We start from the raw sequence: 20838 nt of genomic DNA on the forward strand, positions 1-20838 counted from the left end.
GGCCATCTGCAGGCGTGGGGACATCCTGAGTCAGCCTGGCCAGGGAGCTGTGGAAGCCTCAGCAGGTGATGCCAACTGGTTTGCAGCTGGTGTGGCCTGGCCCTGCTCATCCCCTCGGCCTGCAGCCCCCTCCCCTGCTCCCTTGGAAATCTGGAAGCAAAGCTCAGCCAGAGGCTCAGTCACAGACCCGAGGGTGGCGGGGACACACGGCCATGGTGCTGTGCTGCCAGACTTTAATGAATTCCGTGGATGCTCCATTTGGGATGTGCTGTCCCAGGTGATCATTTACAAGCACAAACATTCAGGTGGGTCCTCCTGGCCTCACTCCCGGCTGAAGCCGCAGCAAATCCAGGGAAGGGGAAGCCCATCCACTGCCCCACCAGCATCCCCACACCCTGAGCAGCTGCGTTTCCATGGAAGCTGCTAAAAACCCCTTGGACCCTCTGGGTCTCCTGACAATCACACCAGGAGATGGCATCTATACAGCGCTTGAAGAGGAACATTGATGGATGCAAAGGTTTATTATACTTAGTGAATAAAGCTGATAATGAAAAATCAGTATTTTCCATGAGGGAGAACTTTGCACAAACTTCAATGAAAACTTTTTTTTTTCTTTTTTCTTTTTTTTTCTCACAAAAACCAGACACTTCACAAAATTAATTTTGTCAAAATATAAGTTAAGCATAAAACTGGTGCCTTGCCCCCTTTGCGAGTGCTGCCACTGCTCTCTCTGGTAACCACGCTGTCTGTTACGGAATGGAAAGCACAGCTTATGTCAATAGGACTGAGAGATGTTTTGGTTTAGTTTTTTTTTTTCTTCCTTTTAACACCTAAATTTAGATCCCGCTCTGGTGACTGATGGCACCGACCTCTCGCACAGGGCCTGGGGCGAGGGGCAGCGCTGGGGCCAGCAGCACCCAGCGGGGCTCAAAGTGGAGGAGAAAGCCCTTTTTGTTATACAGTGTTTATTAAGTAGATTCAGTCTTATATATGATATACAGATTCAAAAGAAAAAAAAAAAAAGGATTCCACATACTTATGAAATCAGTGCATTTAGCAAGTAATACCATGGAGATAACAGCTCGATTAACAGCTCATTGGTCTTTGTTAAGTGAGGGGACAGGGAGTTGGCCTGTGCTAATCATTCCACAAACAGAACAGAATTAAGTTGCATCACATATATAATAGACACACATTCTAAGAATTAAAATATTAAGCCACATTTACTGGAAAAATCCACAGTATATAACACAAATAACTCTTATCAAGCTCGTTGAGGAGGAAGTGCTCATCTGCTTAAGAGCCACATGAAGTTGCATAGGTGCCTATCTGCAAAAATATCATTTCCAAAGGAGTCAATTGATTAAGCAATAAAGTGTCACCTTAGAAGCTGGATTAAGTGCCATACGCTTTCTTACGTGAGCCCTCGGGAAAGCAGCAGCTTCCCAAAGAGCCTCCTCTGCCTCGCTGGGAGCCTCCCGTGGGACCGCGCTCCCACCCTCCACCCCAAGCCATGGCCGGCTTGGGCGAGCTCACCCCTTCCCTAAAGTATTCCCAATTCTGCTCAGGAGTGTTTTCCCCCTGCTCCCTCCACTGCTCCCCTACATCAGCTGGACCCTAAGGGCAGTGCCACCCTCCTGCCTGTGCGGGAGGAGGAGCAGGATGGGGAGGCAGCAGCACTGCCCAGATCTGGTGCTTCAGAGCTCCGGATCAGCTCCTGAATGGAATTGCAGCTGATCCGTACAACTACTGGGGGGGGGAAAAAAAACACAAGAGCTTGTGCAAAACCCAAAATTGCTTAAAGGGTGTCTGTGTTAGGTGGGGTGTCCCTCGGGGCGGGCGCGTGGCGGTGGGTGGGTGAGGCTGTGGCTGGGTTAAGCAGACGAACTGGGTGAGGGGCAGCTTCCTCTTCAACAGCAGGTCTGGCAGAACACACGGGGTCGGGAGTTCTGTACATGTAAACAGTACACTTTCACTGAGTCCAAAATTAGGAGCAAAAATACAAAGGTTCACATTGGTCTTAGGTAGATACAGGCGAAGAACTGAGCTGTGCAGCTCCGAAACAACCGAACAAAAGTTTCTAAAGCACCACTAAATTATATAAAAATCAGACCATGGACGGATTGTAGTTGGTGTCTGGTGAAATACTATGCTACCTTGTAAAAAGTTTTACAAAAAATTACAAATCAAAAGTATATTAACCCTCTGAGTTCAAAGCAGCATTTTTTTTTTTTTTTTTCATGAACTGGTACTAAATCCGACGGCCGCTCCGGGAGGGAAGTGGCCCTTGGGATCAGGGAGGTACAAGTTACATCTGCTCACAACCCCGGGAACGCTCTCCCATAGAGAAACAGTGCCATGGGAACTGCACATCCAGGGCAGGATGGGTGTGTTGAAATAAAATCAAATTTACAAAAAAAAAAAATCTCTTTTTTTTCGACCAGTGATCAGCTTTTCTTAACCAAACCCAAGACCATCCAGACCATTTGCTAACCCAGCATTCTCCTTCCACCTCTCAGATATCTGGAAAGCCGGTGTATTCTGCTCCTGCTTGTTCCTTCTTGTTGAGAACCTGGACTAGCAATTCCTGACCCCGTCCTGCCCAGTGAGAGCGCAGGAATGTGGCTGTGAACAGTCCTGGAGCACAGGGAGCCATGGTGGAGCATGGAGCAGCTGCAGAGCATGGAGATGTCTGTGGAGCTCATGCCAAAGGAACCAGAATGCTGTGGCTCACAAAAAAAAAAAAAAAAGTAGAAGAAAAAAAAAAAAAGAAAAAATATCCCTGACAGAAATTCGGAGTCAATCCCGTTTGCTTCACAACTTGTCCCAGATGTGGCTGTCACCAGGGCTTTGGGAATCTGAGTCTGTACCATTCAGCTGCAGGTTATGAACATCAGGTGCTGGGGCAGGGCGGTGTTGGGCACCCTCCTTTGCGGTGTCCTCTACAGCAGTTGGACCACGTGTGAGCGCTCCTGAACTTCCACATGTGCCGAGACGGGTTCAGAGGTGATCAGAAATGACTTGGATAAATAAAACTCAACCCAGCTGTGGCTGTTGGTGGTCTGTCCGTGTGCCCCCGGGTTACCTCTGTTTCAGTACAAACTGATGGCAAACTTATGGCTAAAGGTTCCGCTGCCTCTGGTGAGGAGGGAGGCACAGGCGTGGGTGGGAGACCACGGAGAGGGAGAATCCCGGGACAGCGATTGTCTCCGCCTCTCCTGCCTGAACGGTAAGACTTTCACAAATGGCTGCGGTTACAGATTTTGTCAAAGGTTTGTTACTTCATGGTATTCACACAAAAATAAATATTTACATAAATTCCAAGTATGGGAGGATGCAGTGTTCAAACCAAGCAGGCTTGTGAAGTGCTGGGGAAAGCGTTAAGTCTGAGCCCTGGCTGGGGGCTGGCATCCCTGGGGCCCCTCCCCAGGGGATGGCTGTGGCCACGACGCTCCTGGTTCCAGCATCGGCTCAGGTCTAAGAGCCACCATCACCTCGTCTCTGCACTGACCCCTCAGCTGCACCCCACGGTGAGGGGCTGGGTCCCTTTTCTCCAAATGCTACGGAAACTTTAAGGTTTGGGGAGAACAGTCAATGCAACGGTTGATCCCTTCCGCTGTGGGGCCAGGCACACTTGGCCTCAGGAGCCAGCAGCTTTTTCTGTTCTGAGACTAAGAGCAGGGCAAAGTTTCGCTTCTCTTCCAGTGTGTGGAGCATCATGGGGTCAGAGGGTACAGGGGAACTGCCCGGGCCTGCTCCTGGCCGGACCAGCAGCTGCTCAAGGCTGTGCCACCAGCATTGGCCCCTGGAACAGCAGCCCCCGGCCGCTGGTTCTGAGTGGCCAAAAAATAAGATAAGAACTGGCTCCAAACCAAGAAAGTTTCTACCTACAAAACAGCTTTACACTTACCGAATTTCTATCTCATGGTGTGGACTTGAGCCAAGTGGGGGGGCTGCGGGGGACAGGGAGCAGCGGGACCCTCGCTGGTCTCTGCTCAGCTCCAGAGCACGTTGCATTGCTGGGCTGGGCTCAGCACCCCTGGCCGGAGCGAGGTCCCTGGGTTAGCAGCACTGGCAGTAGGTATTGCACTGAGCAAAACGAAGTGCATCGTTGTGGGGGGGTGGAAACAGGGCAGAATGGTCATCGGACTACGGTTCTTCCACACTTTGGGAACTGTGGGCTTGTTCCAGGACTGTGAGCAGGGAGAGGGAAGGATCCTGGGCCCCGGAGAGGACTTTGTCAGTTCTGCTGCTCAATGCTGCCCGTCTCTCCTGCAGAAGGGGGCGATCACCACTCCAGCTCACCTCGGGGGTGAGCCCTGGGGCTGCCCTGCCTCACACCCCGCGGGTGCTGGGGTTCACGTCCCGGTGCTCCCCAGGGCTGGCTGCAGACGGAGCAGAGCGCATGGCCGGGCGCAGCAGGACTCCAGCCGGAGGTTCCAGCCTCCTCGGCACGATCCCCATGTCTGCAACACTCACTGACCCCCAGGACCGGCAGGGCCAGTCCTGGAAGAAGCCCACAATGGAGTGTGAGGTAGAGTACGGATGGTGACTGCAAGACAGTGTTTCTCAGGTATCTCCTTCCTTTCTTCCTTCCTTCTCTTATCTGCAATGACTTTAATGAGTGTGAGATGTCCTTCCAGCCGGAGGTCTGCTGAGCTTGTCGAGTCTCTGTGGGAGGTTCAGACCCCACTGCTGCTACGGGACCCCTTAGAACAAAGGCCTAAGCAGGACGCTTGCGCTGCTGTTCAGCTCCCACCTACGCTCACTGGAGGTTGAGCAGCCTCGATGTCAAGGGCTGGATGGCAAACTTGCTCCCTGTGGGACAAGGGTTCACCAGAGAAACAGGCAGAGCTGCCTGGAAATTAGTAGTGTAGTGATATGGAATGTGTTATTTCACAGGAATAAATTCCTTCTGATCAGACAGACAAAAAACTGGCAATCTGTACAAACTCAAAAGAATCCATTTTCAGAAAAATAAATTACTAAGGGAAGAGGAGGGTCCATTTCTCAATAAATATGTGATTCAGCTCACCTAAGACTTGGAAATTATCCAGGGATGGGAACCTAACATTTGGGTCCACAAAGGTTATTCTAAATACATCTGCAGCCCCAAACCTCCCCAGGCTCCCTTCTGCCCTTCAAAGTCCCACATCCTTCCAAGCTGCAGGGCTGGCTTCTGGTCAGCCGGAGGCACGGGTGTTGGTACGGTTCCAAAATGTGTCCTTGTGCCTGAAGTCCCAGGTGCTTGGAGTGTAAAAGAAAACAGGTCTTTTGGATCCCACCTTCTAAAACTACATGTGCCCACCACGTGGTGGGAGGACAATGGTGGTCCTGAGCAGGACACCGCCGGGAGCCTCTTTCTAGCAGGTATAAATTGTCTTGTTGACCGAGGAGCGATGCAGACACGGGGAGTCAGTTCTGCTGTAAAATGAGGTTTTCCAGTTCGTCTGCAGAGCGGAGCAGGAACGCCGCCGACTCCCGGTACCCGGCGATGAGCTGCCGCACGGCGCTGATCTCCGTGGGGCTCAGCTGGGCCGCCTGCATGCCCCGGCTGGTGCTGTTGGAGGGGGCTGTGCTGGAGGCCCCACCTTTCATGCTGAGATCGGTCGGACCTGCCAAGTAAAAGTGAGAGAGAAGCTCAGGCACAGCAACCTTTCCCATGCTCATCCTGTTGTGATTCCAGACCTCTGCACCACTTGGAAGGTCTCCACAGTGCCAGATAACGCGAGGAGCTGCAGCTCTCACGGACATCAGAACAGCCACTCACTGCCTCTGCAACAGGAATACAGAAGGCTGGAGCACCTCTGCTAGGGGGACAGGCTGAGGGAATTGGGGCTGTTCAGACTGGAGAAGAGAAGGCTCTAGGGAGAGGACCTTAATGCTCCTTTCAGTGCCTAAAGGGGCTCCAAGAGAGCGGCACAGGTGCTTTGGACAAAGGCATGGAGTGACAGAACAAGAGGCAATGGCTTCAACCTCACAGAGGGCAGAAATTCTTCCCTGTGAGATTGGTGAGTCTCTGGCACAGGTTGCCCAGAGAAGCTGTGGCTGCCCCATCCCTGGAAGTGTCCAAGGCCAGGCTGGACAGGGCTTGGAGTAATCTGCTCTAGTGGAAAGTGTCCCTGCCTGTGGCAGGGGGTTGGAGAGAAGTCAACTTTAAGGTTTCTTCCAAACCAAACAATTCCGCAATTCTATAAAGAGGTCTCAGAGCCAACATGACAAAAATCCCATCCTGCAGCCTGGCCCACAGCTCTGTGAAGAGAGGGTCTGCTGGGAGGTAAGCCAGCTCCTGTTGGCACTTGCACCATCACAATCACCTTCCAGGTTCTGGTTTTCCCTCTGCATATGGGGAATAACATCCCACATGGGCTGTGCTTCCATGGTTTATCTTGATGAGCGACCCCAGCAGGAAAAGGCAGGGGAAAAAGTGGACTTGGTTTCATGTTGGACTAAGTAAGGGAAGCAAGACAAAGAGTAAGAAACACACAATCAATTGGAAATGAGGAGAGAAGTGTCAAGAGATGTACTAGAGATGTGATAGTAGTCAAGGAGAGGAGGCTGGCAAGGCTGCAGCCTGGAGGGAAGGAGACACTGAACTAATCCCTGGGTTGTGAGCTGGGTGCCGCAGGCAGATGGAGCAGTTGGTGATGCTGGAGAAAGGCTTTGGGATGGCTGAGCTCCTGGGACAGCCATGGGAGCAAGGACTGGGTGCTGCGACTGTTTGCAAACCGGGATGGGGGAGTTCAGCTGCCCCCAAGTCCAGGTGGGTGCCACTGGTGATGGTGGCAGGGAGGGGAGCTCACTGCCCCGGGCGGAATGGAAAGCATTCAAGGAAAGCAATGCTGGAGCTGCGGGGGGAGCAGCACCAGCAGAAATGCTCCTTGCCAAGAGAACCAGAGCTTCAAAGCGGGGGAGGAGGAGGAAAAGGAGGAGGAGGAGAAGAAGGAGGAGGCTCTCATGCGAAAGCAATTTCACTGGACAGAAAAGGCAGCAGTAAACTGAGCCTGAGCCTGTTTCCCAGCTCACCAAGGGGAAAGGAGCTGGGAGCAGGGAGGTGGGCTTGAGCAAGAATTGCCTGAGGTGGGGGATGGAGGGTGAAAACACTTCTGGGCAGCAAAGCCCTGCGGGGCCTCTGCTCAGAGGGAGGAGAAGATGCAGCTCCTTGCTGCTTCCCTCTGAAGGACTGGGCAAGAGCTTCGGAAAAAGACAACTGCAAAACAGAGGTTTAAAAATCCCCTAGAAAGAAAGAAGGCAAACTGCTGCAGGGTGCTGCACCCAGGGCCTGTCTGCTCCTCCTGAGCCCTCTCAGGGACCTTGCTGTACATTCACTGTTTCACATAGAGGAGCCAAAGGAGGGTGCCTGGCTGAGGGGGACCGGGTGCCTGTGCTGTTCTGGGGAGGAACCATTGCTGTGAGGATTAGGTCTCAGCAGCTGGAGGCCGGGACAGGATCTTTATTCAGGGTTAAGAAGCATTAGGAAGGGATGATAAGAGTTAATCCCAGACAGGCATCTCTCAGGCCTCCGGAAATCACATCCTTCCAAATCCTGGCTCCCGTCGGGGTGGGCTGGGGCAGGAGCCCAGAGCGCACCAGGACAGGCAATGGCAACCCAGGGATTGTGCAAGGCCTAGACAAGGACTGGAAAGGGATCCAGCCCCTCATGCCACCACTGCTGCAGCACAGAACCAGAGGGAACACTTGGTCTCATCCCATACCTCTCGCTCCAGGTGTGAGTGACTCACCAGGTACCTTGGAGCCTTCCTGTGCACCCTGCTCCAGCCCAGGAAACTCTGCTCTCTTCACTTGCTCCTAAGCTCAAGCTCTGCCTATGCTCTCCTTCCGCCTTCCTGCCCTGCAGCATCAGTCCTGTTTTCTCAATTGTTCCCAGGCAGCCCCCAGACTCTCAGAGCCCTCCTGAGCTGTGGCTGTGCCCCCCACCCTGTCCCCATCCCCGAGAGCGGAACGGCTCATACCAGCAGGAGATCAGGGCAGCGATAAGTGCCCGCCCTTGTTAATAATTAACAGAGAATCTGGTACAGATTCTCCTTTTTTTTTTTTTTGTGACACTCCTTCCCTCCACCAGTGCCACCCAAACCGTCCTTCCAAGTGCAGTTCAACAATTAACCACCTGCTGATGACGTGAGCAGAGCTGCCAGACGGAAGGGACAAGAAGGGATTTTGGAACAGCTCTGTGCAGCAAGTGGGACAGGTGCTGCCATGACTGGGCTCTGTGGGAGCTGCAGGAGCAGCCCCTGCCTCTCCTTCAGCAGTCAGCTCACTGTGGGGGATGCCAGGAGCCCTTGGTGCACTGCCTGGGCATGGGGCAGAGGCAATGCCAGGGTGGGCTCCCCGTGGCACTGGCACAGCCACTCACCATTACTGTGGTTGCCCGTCTGGAGGGATGCGGGGGGCTGCAGGCTGCCCCCCAGGGACCCGTAGCCACGGTAGCTGTAGTTCAGGCTTCCATTGATGTAGACTGGGTCTTGGGAGTAAGATGAAGCTGGCAGTGAGTAGGAGGAGTGGGTGATGGCTGTGGAGTCTCTGGAGTGCTGCTTGTCTAGAGCGATCGGTTCGTCCTGCACAGGGGAAACACAGACCTAGTCCAGCGAGGAGCTTGGCTGTCCTCTGCTTCCAACAGGTGTCCTGTGCCTACATTGGGACCAATCCAAACCAGCATTCCCATCCCCACTGGCCTGACACACCACAGGGTTCTGTTCTGCAGCCCCTAAGACTTTCAGAAAGACTTTGGACCCCACCACAGAACACTGCAGTTCTGCTCCTCACCCACCTCCAACTGCCAGCACCATACCTGGGAGGTCTGGTAGATCTCCAGCCGCATCCTCTTGGCTGCTTTCCGCGTTTCGCTCTCGCAGGCGGCGGCCAGGATGTTCTCTGCCATGGCTGAGGTCAGGTGAGGCGGTGTGGGCCTGGTCTGCAGGGACACAAGCAGAGAGGATGCTCAGGGATGGGCTGCCCTGGGTGCTGGGATGAGGGGCAGGGCACTGGGGTGGGCACTCACCATCTCCATCCCATTCTTCTTCATGCGACGGCAGGATTTGAGGTAGGTGCGGATGCGCTTGCGCGCCCGCTCCTGGAACTCGGGGAACTGCCGGCTGCAGGACTCGATGATGGCCTGGATCTTCTCCTTGGGCTGCTTGGAGATGGGAACCATCCGGTCCAGGTTCTCATCCACAAAAAGGCGCACAAACATCTGCAAATGAGAAGGTAGGTGGTGGGAACCCTGAGAGAAGGCAGGCGGGTTCACCCTCCCTGTGGAGCTCTCCTTACATTGAAGGCCTTTAGCCTCTCCGGGTCCATCCCCTCCGAGTCATTGATTTTATCATTGTCTTCATGGTCATCGTGGTCATCATCATCTTCATCAGCTGTGGGGGCCCTGCCAACAGTCAGGTCCTCGGGGCAGCCGCTCACCTCTGTCTTGATGGAGTCATAGCTGCCAGAGCTGTATGGGGGGGACTGAGAGGAGACAGGGGTTACCACCAGCAGCTCTCACCTCATGCACCTGCCCTTTCTCCTTGTCTCACTATGTCTGTCCCCTCTCCCGAAGGCCCCCCTGCAACCCAGGGAGATGAACCCATGGCCAGGCTCCCCTGCGTGTCAGCTCCTGCCTGCTTTGGGCAGGGGGCAGCATGGTGGCCTCAGTGAGCCTGGTGACTCAATGGCAGCGCTGGCTGGTGGGCCCACGGCTCTGCCTGATCCTGTGGGAAACACTGCCTGAGCCAGCATGAATGGGCTCCTCGTCACATGGTGACTGGCTCGGGGTCAGGGGTAAGGTGAACCCACTGCAGTGCCCAGCTCTGGGGCAGCTGGGGTGTGAGGCATGTCCCTGGCTCTCCCAGACCATCCCAGGCCGTACCTCTGCTGTGGTCTTGACCCCGTACTTGACCCTGCTGCGCAGCCCGTCGGCACTGCAGCTGTCAGACTGGTAGGAAGGGGTGATGTGGGCAGGCGTGAGCTTGTCGCAGAGGTTGATGGGCTGGTCGTCAGCCGAGGCGGTGAAGTCCATGGGGGCTGCGGTGCCATTGCCGTTCATTTCGGGGAAGGCGCTGTCGCCCTGCGTGCTGCTGGAGGTGGAGGGGTTCAGGGTGGAGGAGCCATTCCCGCTGCAGCTCTCTGATGAGGAGTCATCTGCAAGGAAGGATGTTTGGTCACCCCCTTGGCACCTACGATCACCCTCCTGAAGCTGCTCTGGGCTCACTTGGTGCCACTGGGAGCCAGGCTAGCACTGCTGTGCTTTGGGCCCTGGGATGCAGCAGATGGAAGTACAGATGCTGGTGTCCAAGCCTGCAAGGTCATTGTCACAGGGATCCACTCCCTCATCCCTCAAAGCATACCAGGTGCTGCCGTGCCCCATGCCCGAGCCACCCATCCCTCCGCAGGTGACAGTCCCCACGCCTCCGCCCTCGGCCATAGTGCCTGGGCTTGAATAAGAACTTTGGAATTTGGTCCTTTTCGGTTTCTATTTGCATTACAGGGAGGAGAAAGGGGCACTGCCTCTCCCTGCCAGGTCCCCTGCTGTCCTCCTGGCCCAGTTTGGGGCTGAGTGCAGTGGGAAGTGACAAGTTCCTGCACTGGTGGTTAAGGGACATGTAGTTCTGCAGAGTGGTGGGCCATGGGGATGACACACAAGGACACGCTCACTCGGAAAACCCTGAATCCAAGGTTCCTGGAAGCAGCATTAAGGAGCTCTGGTCACAGCTGGCACACCACCCAGCAAGGCTCCTCCGTGGCATGCTGCTGCAGGGAGGGGATAGGGGCTGCATGATGTCCTTCCTGTTCACTCAAAGCCCAAGTGACCTACACCCTACATGGACACTCCTGTTCCTGGTTTCCACATGCCCTAGAGCTATCCCCACAGCACATGAAAGGCCTTCTCCCCACCACACAAACAGGTCAGGGCCCTGGTAATGGTGGTGCCACACACACCCAGTGCACAGACCTTGGCTGCATTCACACCCCAGGCCCTGGCACCATCCCCCTGCCTGTGCCTGCTCCCACCATGGCGGCTCCCAAAGAACAACCCAACAGCGGCAGAGCCCGGCACTGCCTGCACCCACCCTGCCTGCACCTGGCCAGGGAGCCCAGCCCTGGGGCCAGGCACGACATTTCAAACTGCTCAGCCTGTTCCCTTCCCTCCCCCTCACCGCAGTAAATCCTTTATTTCATTAGGTGCCTCTGCGAGAGGGAAAGGGCGAAGCACGTGGGAGCCGCTTCCTGCGCCAGCGTGCGCCGGGCGGTGAACAAAGAAGCTGTCGGCAGCGACGAGCAGATGGCCGTCCCCACACCCGGCCCGGCCACCGTGGGACAATGGGCCGGGGCTGTGGGGCGGCCGCAGCCCCGCACTGATGGCCCCTGGCACATGGGCGCCAGGTCCAAAGGTGTGCAGGCGCAGGGCGGCGGGATGGTGCCCAGCTGCTGCCATCCACCCTCCTCCTCCCCCTGCCAGCACCTGCGGGAAACTTTCCTGTGAGGCTGGGCGAGTGCTGCGGTGACCCTGCGGTGGCCCAGGACTTTGTATCCCTTAAAATAAACACACTTGAGGACACTCGGGCATCCAAGCTGACTGTGGGGCCGGCTGGGGCTGCCACCGCGTGTCCCCAGTCGCCCCGCCACGGGCGCCAGCGCTCGCTGCCAAGCCTCGCGCCTGCGCCAAGGTGGCTCCTGGCCCCACGAGCCCCTAAATTAAAAAGTCCTTACTGGAGCTCCCTGCTCAGCAGAGCTCCCTCCCCCTCCTTTCCCTTGTGCTGATCCACTTATTCGTCTGAGCGATGACCAGAGCTGACCTAATCCCCGGGGTGGTGTTTATGTGCCGGGTGCTCCGGGCCAGTGGCAGGCGTCACCCGCCCCACCACAGGGCTGGGTCCTGGCAAAAGCCCTTGGTCCCAGCTCTCTGTGCCAGGGAGTGCGGGGCTCCAGAGGGGCTCAGCAGCCAGCACTTATCCAGGGGCACTCTCCAAGCCACTCTCCCAAAAGGAGTTCCAGTCTCCTGTGCAATGGTGGGGTTGCACTGGGCGGCTGCATCCCAGGCCATGTCCACAGGTTCCTGCTGCATCTAGAGGGGCAGCATGTTGGGGGCACTGCCACCTCCTGCTCCCACACCCCTCCTGGCCCAGGGCACCGGTCTGGTGCTGAGCCCCCCAGGGTTTTGCTGTCCCTCAGCACGGATGCAGGAGCAATGCTGGCTTGGCTGTGGCCCCAGCAGGAGCGGGCAGGTGGCCGGGGGCACAGAGGCCTCCCTGCCCAGGATGGCGGCTGTCCCTCCCCCAGCACTGTTCTCTGCGCCAGGGGAGATGGGGCTCCCAGAGGGAGGCTCCAGTCTCATCCAGCGATGCCTCTCGGAAGGATTAAGGAGAATTATTCCCGTGCACGGAGGCACAAGCTGTAGGCCAGGCCCCGCCATCGGCCCGGGCACAGCCACAGCAACAGCGCTGGGCCAATCGGCGCTGTGGCCAGGATGATGGTGGGGACCTCCTCCCTCAGCTCCTTGGCAGCCCCTGACGTGGCCACCTGCACCAGCAGGGCTGGGGGCCCACTGTGGCACAAAATCCCTGCCAGGCAAGGGTAGCAGGAGAGGCGTCACCTGGGAGAAGAACATGCAGGTGCCCTGAGCATCCCCAACCTCCTCTGAGCACCCCTGCAGGGATGAAAGCATACTCAACCTGCTATGAGCATCCCCAGTCTATCCCAGACATCTTCAATGTGCTTTAAGTACCCCCACTCCTCCCTGGGCATCCCACTCTGCCCTTGCCCATCCACCTCCAGCCTCCTCACAGCCCCCAGCTCTGGCCCCCCATTCCTGTAGGCAGTGAGAGTCCTGCACTGGCTGCTGACACCAGACAGGATCCTGGGGGTGACACCTGGACCGCCCCGATTCCTCCACGTCTCAGGTTTTCTTTTGTGTCACACAAAACACACACAGCAGCAGCTGCACGTCAGGTTTCCACCCGATGCTGCTGCATTTACGAACCCTGTGTTTGCTACAGGCAAAAGATACTGCAAACAAAGAGGAAGATGTCTTTAGGAACCTGCCAGGTGGGATAAGGAAATGAAATGGGAATCTAATATCAGTGGCCAGCACCTACTAAAAGAACAATTTCGTTTATACAAGGATGGATGTACGGAAATAATGAGGTTTTAAAACCCACGAGCTACAAATATTTTCTTATTTCTCTATTTTTACACGTTATGCTCTCCCAGAAGCTCCACACACAAAGTGGTGGGTTAATCTCAGCATTGTGAGCAGAGAAATGGCCACAAATACAAACTGGTGACTCCTTGGGTCTGAGTGGGGATGGCCTCAGCCAGCTTGAAAATGTGGATGAGCTCAGGAGGGAGCTGCAGTCTCCTTGTTGGGATGGATGGGATGGGGATGGGGCAGCTTCACTGGGATATCTCCAGCCTACAGGCACTCCTGAGAGGAGCTGGGGCACCCCACAGCAAAGTGGGACCTGGGGGAGAGGGAGCAGGAGCACTCCCACCTTGGGTGCTGGGACCAGGTTTAGGCTCCTGCATTGCTTTGGCAGCTGTGTCAGGACTCTGGGCAGTGGCGGGGCTGTGCTGACCACACTCCATTTCGGCAAAACCCACCAAGCTCAGGAGCTTGAAGAGGTTTTCTGCATCTCCCAGCAGTGCCCAAAGCACATGTCAGGAGCACGGCTCCAGCAGCAGCAGGCGAGCAAGGCCAGGCTGCGCAGCCATGAATATATTCATTATCAACCAGCACGAGCCTGGTGAGCTCCCTGCTCACGGCTGGAGCTTGGCTGCACGAGGAGCCCCTCTAATGAGGATAATTGGGAGCCCCCCTGCTCCACCCCCGTGCCCTAATTGAAGCAGATGGAACTGCAAAAACAATGTCACTTCTAACTGGTTTGATCTTTCGGTTGGAAAACGGGACTATTTCGTTCTCCTGTTTAATCCCCTCGAGCTGGGGCTCCATGGGCTGCATGGAGGTGGAGCAGACCCTGGCACTGTGCAGGAGAGACTGGTGAGGCTGGAGAGCCCAACAGAGGCAGCTGGCCCGAGGTCCATGGAGTGCTGCCCTCTTCAGCCCCTCTGCAGAGGCCAGACCATGACAAGACACGTGGTGAGGCTGGTGAGGTGGCTGTGGGGGAGCAGCCTTGTGCCTCTGCTGCAGCCCCGGCATCTCCCCGGCATCAGCCCAGGAGAGCAAGAAGCAAAATGGCTTCTTGGGCCGCGGTGCTGGGGGAGGAGGGGATCAGTCACTTATTAAATGAATTAATCAGGGCTCAGCGTTTTCATTTTGAAGAGGCTGCTGGATTATCCTTGATTTCTGTGGCGCTGGATTTGAGGAGATCAGGAGGGGAAGGGGCGATTTCCAACACCTGCTCCCCGGGAGATTTTACGGCGGGGAAGTGGTTGGGTTTAACGTCTCTGCCGGCACAGGCCACCGCACCATTCTCCAGAGCAGAGTTAAAGATGAATGGGGCAAATTGTTCCTCCTCCTGTCACATCTCCAGAGCGGAGACAAAACCTCTTTTGACTCAGGAAACAATGAGCTTATGTAAGAGCCAGCGGCCCACGGAAACCTCGCCGCAGCCCCGCACCATGCAGTGGGCCAGGGTCCACCCGGCTCTGCCCACATCCCGCTGCCATGGGACCCCTGGCTGGCCTTGGGGCAGCCCTCCCTTGGCTGATGCCCACCTGCTTGGGCAGTTGTGAGCGTCACAGCCATGCCAGGACCCACCAGTGATCCTTGGTGCCCCATGGGCTGTTATGGATCCACCAGCCTGCTATGGCTCCGTGGGTGATGGCAGTGGTTCTGCCACACCTGAGTTCCTGTGCCTTGTGGGTGGGTCTGTCCCATTTCCAGCCTGCCGTGGCACCGGAAAAGGATGGAGCTGCACACCCAGCCTGGGAGTGGCTGTCAGGAGGGCACAGAGCATCCCATCACCGCCCGCCTGGAACAACAGCCAGGAAGATGAAAAGTACCATAAATTATTCACTCACAAAAGAAACAAGAAGGGAGAAGAAGGGGAGGAGGAAAGCCTGAGAGGAAGGGATACTTAATACAAATTAGAGAGACCAAGTGGGAATGGGGGCCCCGTGGGGGGGCCACTGCTGGGTGTTAGAGCCACACTCATCAGGGGCAAGGGACCAGCACCACAGGGATCCTGCACCCATGACTGGGTGGTGAGCGGCAGGAGAGGCCCTGGCCCTGCACCACTCACATGGTCAGAGCACAGAGCCCATTTTCTCCAGGTCCTGCCCAGCGTGTGCCTCCAAGATGCATAAGAAAGAAAAAAAGAAACGTGGCTGAGGGCTGCAGTGCACTGGGGCTGGCCAGGTTCCAGTTAAGACGCTCTATTTCCTGTCTTCCTTCGCTAACGCAAACCTTGTTATGTCCCAGACAAAGTGTCCACCCTCCACACTCCCTCCCTGGGTCCCTGCCTCGACCAGAGCCCTTGACGAGCCAGACATCTGGCAGGGCCGGACACAATGCGCGTCTGCAGGGACAGCTTGGCCGGACAAGGCAGCGCTGTGCGGCCGTCTCCCTGTCCCCTGCCATGAAAGGTGCCCCCCAGTGCCGTCTCCCCCCGGCTCCACTGCCCAGCAGCTCCCTCCGGCACCGGGATCTCACCGCGCCAGCCCCATGCTGGACATTTTCCCATGTACCAAAGCTCGTCTTGCACAGAGCAGCCTTGTCACAAACACCCTCTGTCCCTCAGTTTTCCCTTCTCCTCCCAAACACTGTCCTTTTCCTCCCACTGCCGCTCCTCTGGCCACCTTGCAGCTCAAGGAATGCTTGAGCCAGGAGCTGGCCCTTGCTCTCACTGAGGAAGGAGGTGGCACAGACCAAGCCTCTCCTTGTGCCACTGCTGCTGGCAGCCACCCGGATCCTGCTGCAGGGAGGGGACATGCCATGGCCCCAAGCTGCCTGGGCACTGCCTCTCCCCACGCCAAACAAACGGGTTTGGTGGGTTTGGGCTGGATTCATGCCGAGCTGCTGCCTCCAACACAGACCTACCACCAGAGAGACCCTGCTGTGCACCCCCAAGCCTTCAGGGACTGTCCTTTAGCACTGTGGGGCTCATCCCGCTGTCCTCACTCACCCCTCTGGCTGGGGTTACTCAATCTGGGGAGGAGGGGAGGGGCACAGGTGGTGCTGGTTGTTCACGGCCTGGGGATCCTCTCTGCTCCGGATTAAGGAAGAGACCCCCACAACCCTGCTCCATTCACCAGCAGGATGAACTGACTGACACGGCAGCACCTACACCAGCCACAAGAGAGCTGGAGCTGAGCTCATGGACCAGGCTGGGAAAGCCACCACGGGCTCAGTGTCCCTGCTGCACTCCCCAGCCTGGCAGCAGGGAAGGACAACTTTCAAAGGGCACCGAGAGGAGGGTGTTTATCACAGGCCAGGCCTTTGCTCGGGAGGAGCAGTTGTGCCCCTGGAAGAGGTGACAGGAATGGAGTCACCAGCCCAGATCGCTCAGGCGAGGCAGGGACACGTTTGTTGACTCCTGCTGTGGAGCCAGCACAACATGGGGACACCCTGGAGAAAGAGGAAATATATCCCTAATGAAAATGAGATAAGGTTGTGTCTAGCTGCAGTAAGGCCTGGCTGCAGGTCCTAGTCTTGTTTAGAGCTAAGGGTTTAGGGGGCCAGAATTCAACACTGGTGCAAGAAGCCCCGGAAACAGTGAGGATTTTGCAGCCTGGGCTAAGCAAGTGTCTTGGGGCTCACAGGCCAACTCCTGCACTAGCCAGCCATCAGACAACTGCTCATGGTCTGCTGAGCTCCCCCTGAGGCTTACAAAGAGTGTTTGTATTCACCTGGAGCAGGGCTAGGCTGGCTGAGGAAAGCCCTGGGAGCTGTGTGACACCCCATGCTGCAGCAGTGACCCTGTGAGGGCACAGTGAGGTGGGTGCCACTGCTGTGGGGTCGGGTGCCAGCTGTCAGAAGTGCAGCTACGGAGTGGGACAGCACCTGGGGATACAGCCTGGCTTTTGGGAGGCTGCTCCTCCCCAGAAAGCACTGCTAGACTGGTGGTTCAGGGGAGCTGGTGATGTGCAGCACATCGAGGGCATCTCATCAAGTGCCAGCAGTGTGACACAGAGCTGTGGGACATGCCACACCAGCAGAGAGACTGCTGTGCTGGGGACAGCTCTATGCCATCCCTGATGTCCCAGGGCAAGGTGTCCAGAAGAGTGACATGCCTTGAGCCCCTGGGACAGAATCTGGAAATAATGCTTGTCCACATGTCCTTGAGGTCCCTCTTTGCAGCACTCCTGAGGAATGTCCCCAACACCCAGAAGCCTCCCCAGCCGCTGCCTCAAGGGATGCCCCCAAGAAGCGTGTGCCTTCACAGTTAAGTAGGTTAAGAAAGTCCTTTCTCCAAGGTCTGGATTAGCCACTGCTGCTCCGGGCAGAACAGACTCAGCGGGGACGCTGCCAGTCAAGTGAGGACGGCACGTGGGGAATCTCAGCAGAAGGGGATCACTCCAACATGGTGCCACAAAGCAACCCCATGTCCCCCACACAGAGTAAGCACACCATACACTCAGGAGCTTTCCCTGCTCTTCAGAAGAGGCTGGGGAGCAGCAAGCCCTGCCCGTGGGCTGAGCACTGCTCCTGGGCAGTGGAGCAGGATGCACAGCCAGGGGCAAGGCAAGGTGGATCCTGTTAGTGGGCAAGACAGAGGCTTTTCTGTATGAGCTCAAGCACTTTGCCATGTCACACGCTGAGGTTCGGGGTCTGACTCCTGCCTTACTTTCAAGGGCACTGCACTGCCAGGAAGTCATAGCAGGCCCGGGGTGGAATATCCAGCACCCCTGTGGTGGGACACCCCACTCAACCTACAGCAGGCCAAACAGGGAGGTTTGTAGTGCAGTGCTCACCTGTGGAAGCAGACAGGCTCTGAAGATGGACAGAGCCCAGCTCAAACTGCCACAGCAACACAGCACCAGAGCCTGGGACCTGCACTCAGCTGAGACACCTTCAGGAACGGGCTCAGACAGAGGGATGGCGCAGCATTCAGGGTCCCTTTGCTCCCCGTGTGTGCTGCCTCCCACAGATGTGTCCCTCCAGGATGTCCGGCACAATAGCTCCGCTTCAGCAGCAGAGTTTGTGTTGATCTTGCTGTTGCTTTGGGCAGCCGGTGGCTTCCTGCGGGCACGTACGCTGTGAGCAACATCCGACTGGGAAGGGATGTTGCTGGGAGCTTCACGTTTTCCGTGCTGGGGCCCGCAGGATGAGTAACAAAGGAAAATGGAAGGAGCGAGTGTGTGTGTTCAGTGTCGCTGCTCAGGGCTGGCTGGGGTGCCCCAAGTCCCACCGTGTGCCACTGACCCGTCAGGAACCCCGGCTCTCCTGACAGTGCCTGCTCTGTCCACCACCCACCCAAGTCTTTAGGTGTATTTTGTTCTCCCTGCAGTTCAAGGGCTCACACCAGTTGTAGCATGGCTGTACTGGGTCAAGGCTTCTGGGCACCCAGGACAAAGAATGTGTTGGCTTTTGTTCCCTGCTGCTTTTTAGGCCTCTGATGATTTAGCAGGTATCTGTTTATCAAAGCATGGGATGACAATTGCCTGCTCTCCTGCCTCTCTTGATTTCAAACTATTCTGCTCTATGCCACAGGAGAACACTTGCCACTCCTAGGTCTTGAAAAGACCTGGAGCTGGTGCTTTGGTCCTTTAAACAAGACTTTTTAAACAAGCATGTCAGATGATACTGCTCTCCTACTAGGCAACTCTTCATTAAAACTTTATACTTTAGCAAGCCTTTCACTGAAGACACACTCCAAGCATCACACCCATCAAACAGCAGCAGGCAGGACCAATTTAGTAACTCAAAAGGTTTTCCTGAAGGCGCAGAGTACCCAGTCCTGAACAAACTCCTAGCTGAAGGATGTGGTGTGCAACCAGATCCCTCTGCAGTGCCAGGGTCCCAGAGCTGAGCCCAGCCTGGCTGTAGGGATGTGTGGGGTTCATTTTAGCACTGGCAGGACTCCTGCAGGGCACAGGGGACAACTGAGCAGAGGAGATGTGGACAAACTTCCATCTCGGGAGTGCTTGGGCTGCCCCAGTGCAGGCACACTGCACCGGCAGCTTGGCCAACTGGGTTCCATATGTGGGCTGGTTACTCACACTTTTTGCACAGCCTTAGTAAGCTCATGTGAACCCGGAAAAAACATTCGTTTCCAAAAAAAAATAAGAGCTTTCATAGGTCGAGAGAAGAGGAAACTGAAGAGCGGTCGACACTTTGTGCACATTCCCTTCCCCACAGCAGTAATCTGCTTTTCCTCTCCCAACATGCTCTTCTGCTCCATGCTCCTTCTCTCTCCTTTAACCACCCACTGCCCTCCTGGGTTACCCCACTGTCCTTCCCTTCCCACTCTTGTGTGTGCTCCACTCCTGGATGGGAGCACTGGTTTGGCAGAGGGACTGACATGAGGCAGCATTAGTCTGTATTTAGAGCTCTGATACAGATCACAGACATTCACCACAGGCACAAAACTTCAGTCCACAAAATGCTTCTGAACTGTGACAGCCTGGTGAAAATTGCAATTCCTGGGTTTTTTTTGTATGGGTCTCATTTGTCACCCTGGGTTTGGCGTGCTTATTTTTTTGACATCATCACTTCTGATCCACCAAAGTCTACCCAGTTCAGCCAATGCTGACACCAGAGACACTTGCATTCCTACGGGACCATTTCTGCTTTATTTCTCATCACTGAACCTTACAAAAGAAATTAAAGGAGCCAAGAAGAGCCCCAAAGAGGACACCTGCTTCTGAAGGAAAACCACAGGGCATGAAAAATTGGAAGCAATTCCTAAGAGGGTGCAGAGAGAGAGAGGATTTAGATTCACTGAGAACATCTTGATTTGCCTAAATACGTGAGCCCCTTATTAAATTACTGTCCTGTTGAATAATAGTGCTCAGCAAAGGGATCAAAACTGTGTCATTCTAGATTGTAAATGAGACTTGGGAATACAGTGGTGAGGGCTAAGTCACAAGCCTGAAATGTCCCAATGGGAGAATGGCAAAGTTCAGGGGGTACAAAGAGACCCAGTCAGGCCACAGGGATGAGAGGCTGGACTCGTTTGGGTGGAGGCTGCAGCCTAGTCCTGGAGAGCCAAAGGCTTCTGAGAGCAACTGCATCACCACCAAAACATTCCTCCTCCTGCCAAGACACAGCCCCCTGGGGCCCTGGGCAAGCAGAAGTGCCCATGCCCATCCCACCACCGGGATGCAGTGCTGTGTAGTCAGGTTTCACATCCTCACCAAGGCTGCCTGGCTCTGGGGTTGGGGCTGCCTAGGGAAAACCAGTAGTTTCCCAAAACTGCAGATTTGCAATGGAAACTGAAATGCCACAAAGTTACTGGACTGAAGAGAGCAGTGGCCTTGCTGTCCATGGGACTGAAGACAGTAGTGTCCCTGCTGCCCCTTCTGTCTCTACCATCCCTGCCACTGGCCACACCACCAGCTAAAAGCCACCCCAGGGAGACCAGCCAGCACAAAAGCCTTTTCTTTCCTTAGGGGTGGTTTTCCAGTCCCCTTTCTTAAAGCAGGACCGACCCAATCTCAGTTGTTCCTCAAATTCCTCTGTTCCTTCCTGCACTCCCAGCAGCAGCCAGGCTGGGACAATGAGGGATTCAACCTCTTGAGCAAAAGCCGGTAACAGTCCAACCACCAAATCCTCCCAAGCATCACGGCGACGAACTCTGACCTGAGCTCGTACTTCTACCACTTATTTACTTGCTCTTTTATTTTAAGCTTGCATGTTTCACAGACGCAACACACCACCTCTCTCCACAAAACTCTTCCTCCCACCCAGCCCACGTGTGCTGCTTTCAGCCC

At 55.7% G+C, this 20838-nt stretch overlaps 1 protein-coding gene across 3 annotated transcripts in view; it reads right to left on the minus strand.

Moving 5' to 3' along the window:
- Positions 1-502: 502 nt before the first annotated feature.
- The window catches only part of NOL4L (nucleolar protein 4 like), a 63206-nt gene continuing 42870 nt past the window's right edge, over positions 503-20838 (minus strand). For all 3 annotated transcript variants that reach the window (XM_033074743.2, XM_033074745.1, XM_033074744.1), the window contains 6 exons: positions 9875-10146; positions 9289-9474; positions 9020-9211; positions 8810-8932; positions 8375-8576; positions 503-5615 (listed from right to left, as the gene is read on the minus strand). In XM_033074743.2, coding sequence (XP_032930634.1) covers positions 5416-5615; positions 8375-8576; positions 8810-8932; positions 9020-9211; positions 9289-9474; positions 9875-10146 — 1175 coding nt within the window. In that variant the 3' untranslated portion in view covers positions 503-5415. The remainder of the gene's footprint in view (positions 5616-8374; positions 8577-8809; positions 8933-9019; positions 9212-9288; positions 9475-9874; positions 10147-20838) is intronic.

This window comes from Catharus ustulatus, chromosome 17, assembly GCF_009819885.2.
Source record: "Catharus ustulatus isolate bCatUst1 chromosome 17, bCatUst1.pri.v2, whole genome shotgun sequence".
Taxonomy (NCBI): Eukaryota; Metazoa; Chordata; class Aves; order Passeriformes; family Turdidae; genus Catharus; species Catharus ustulatus.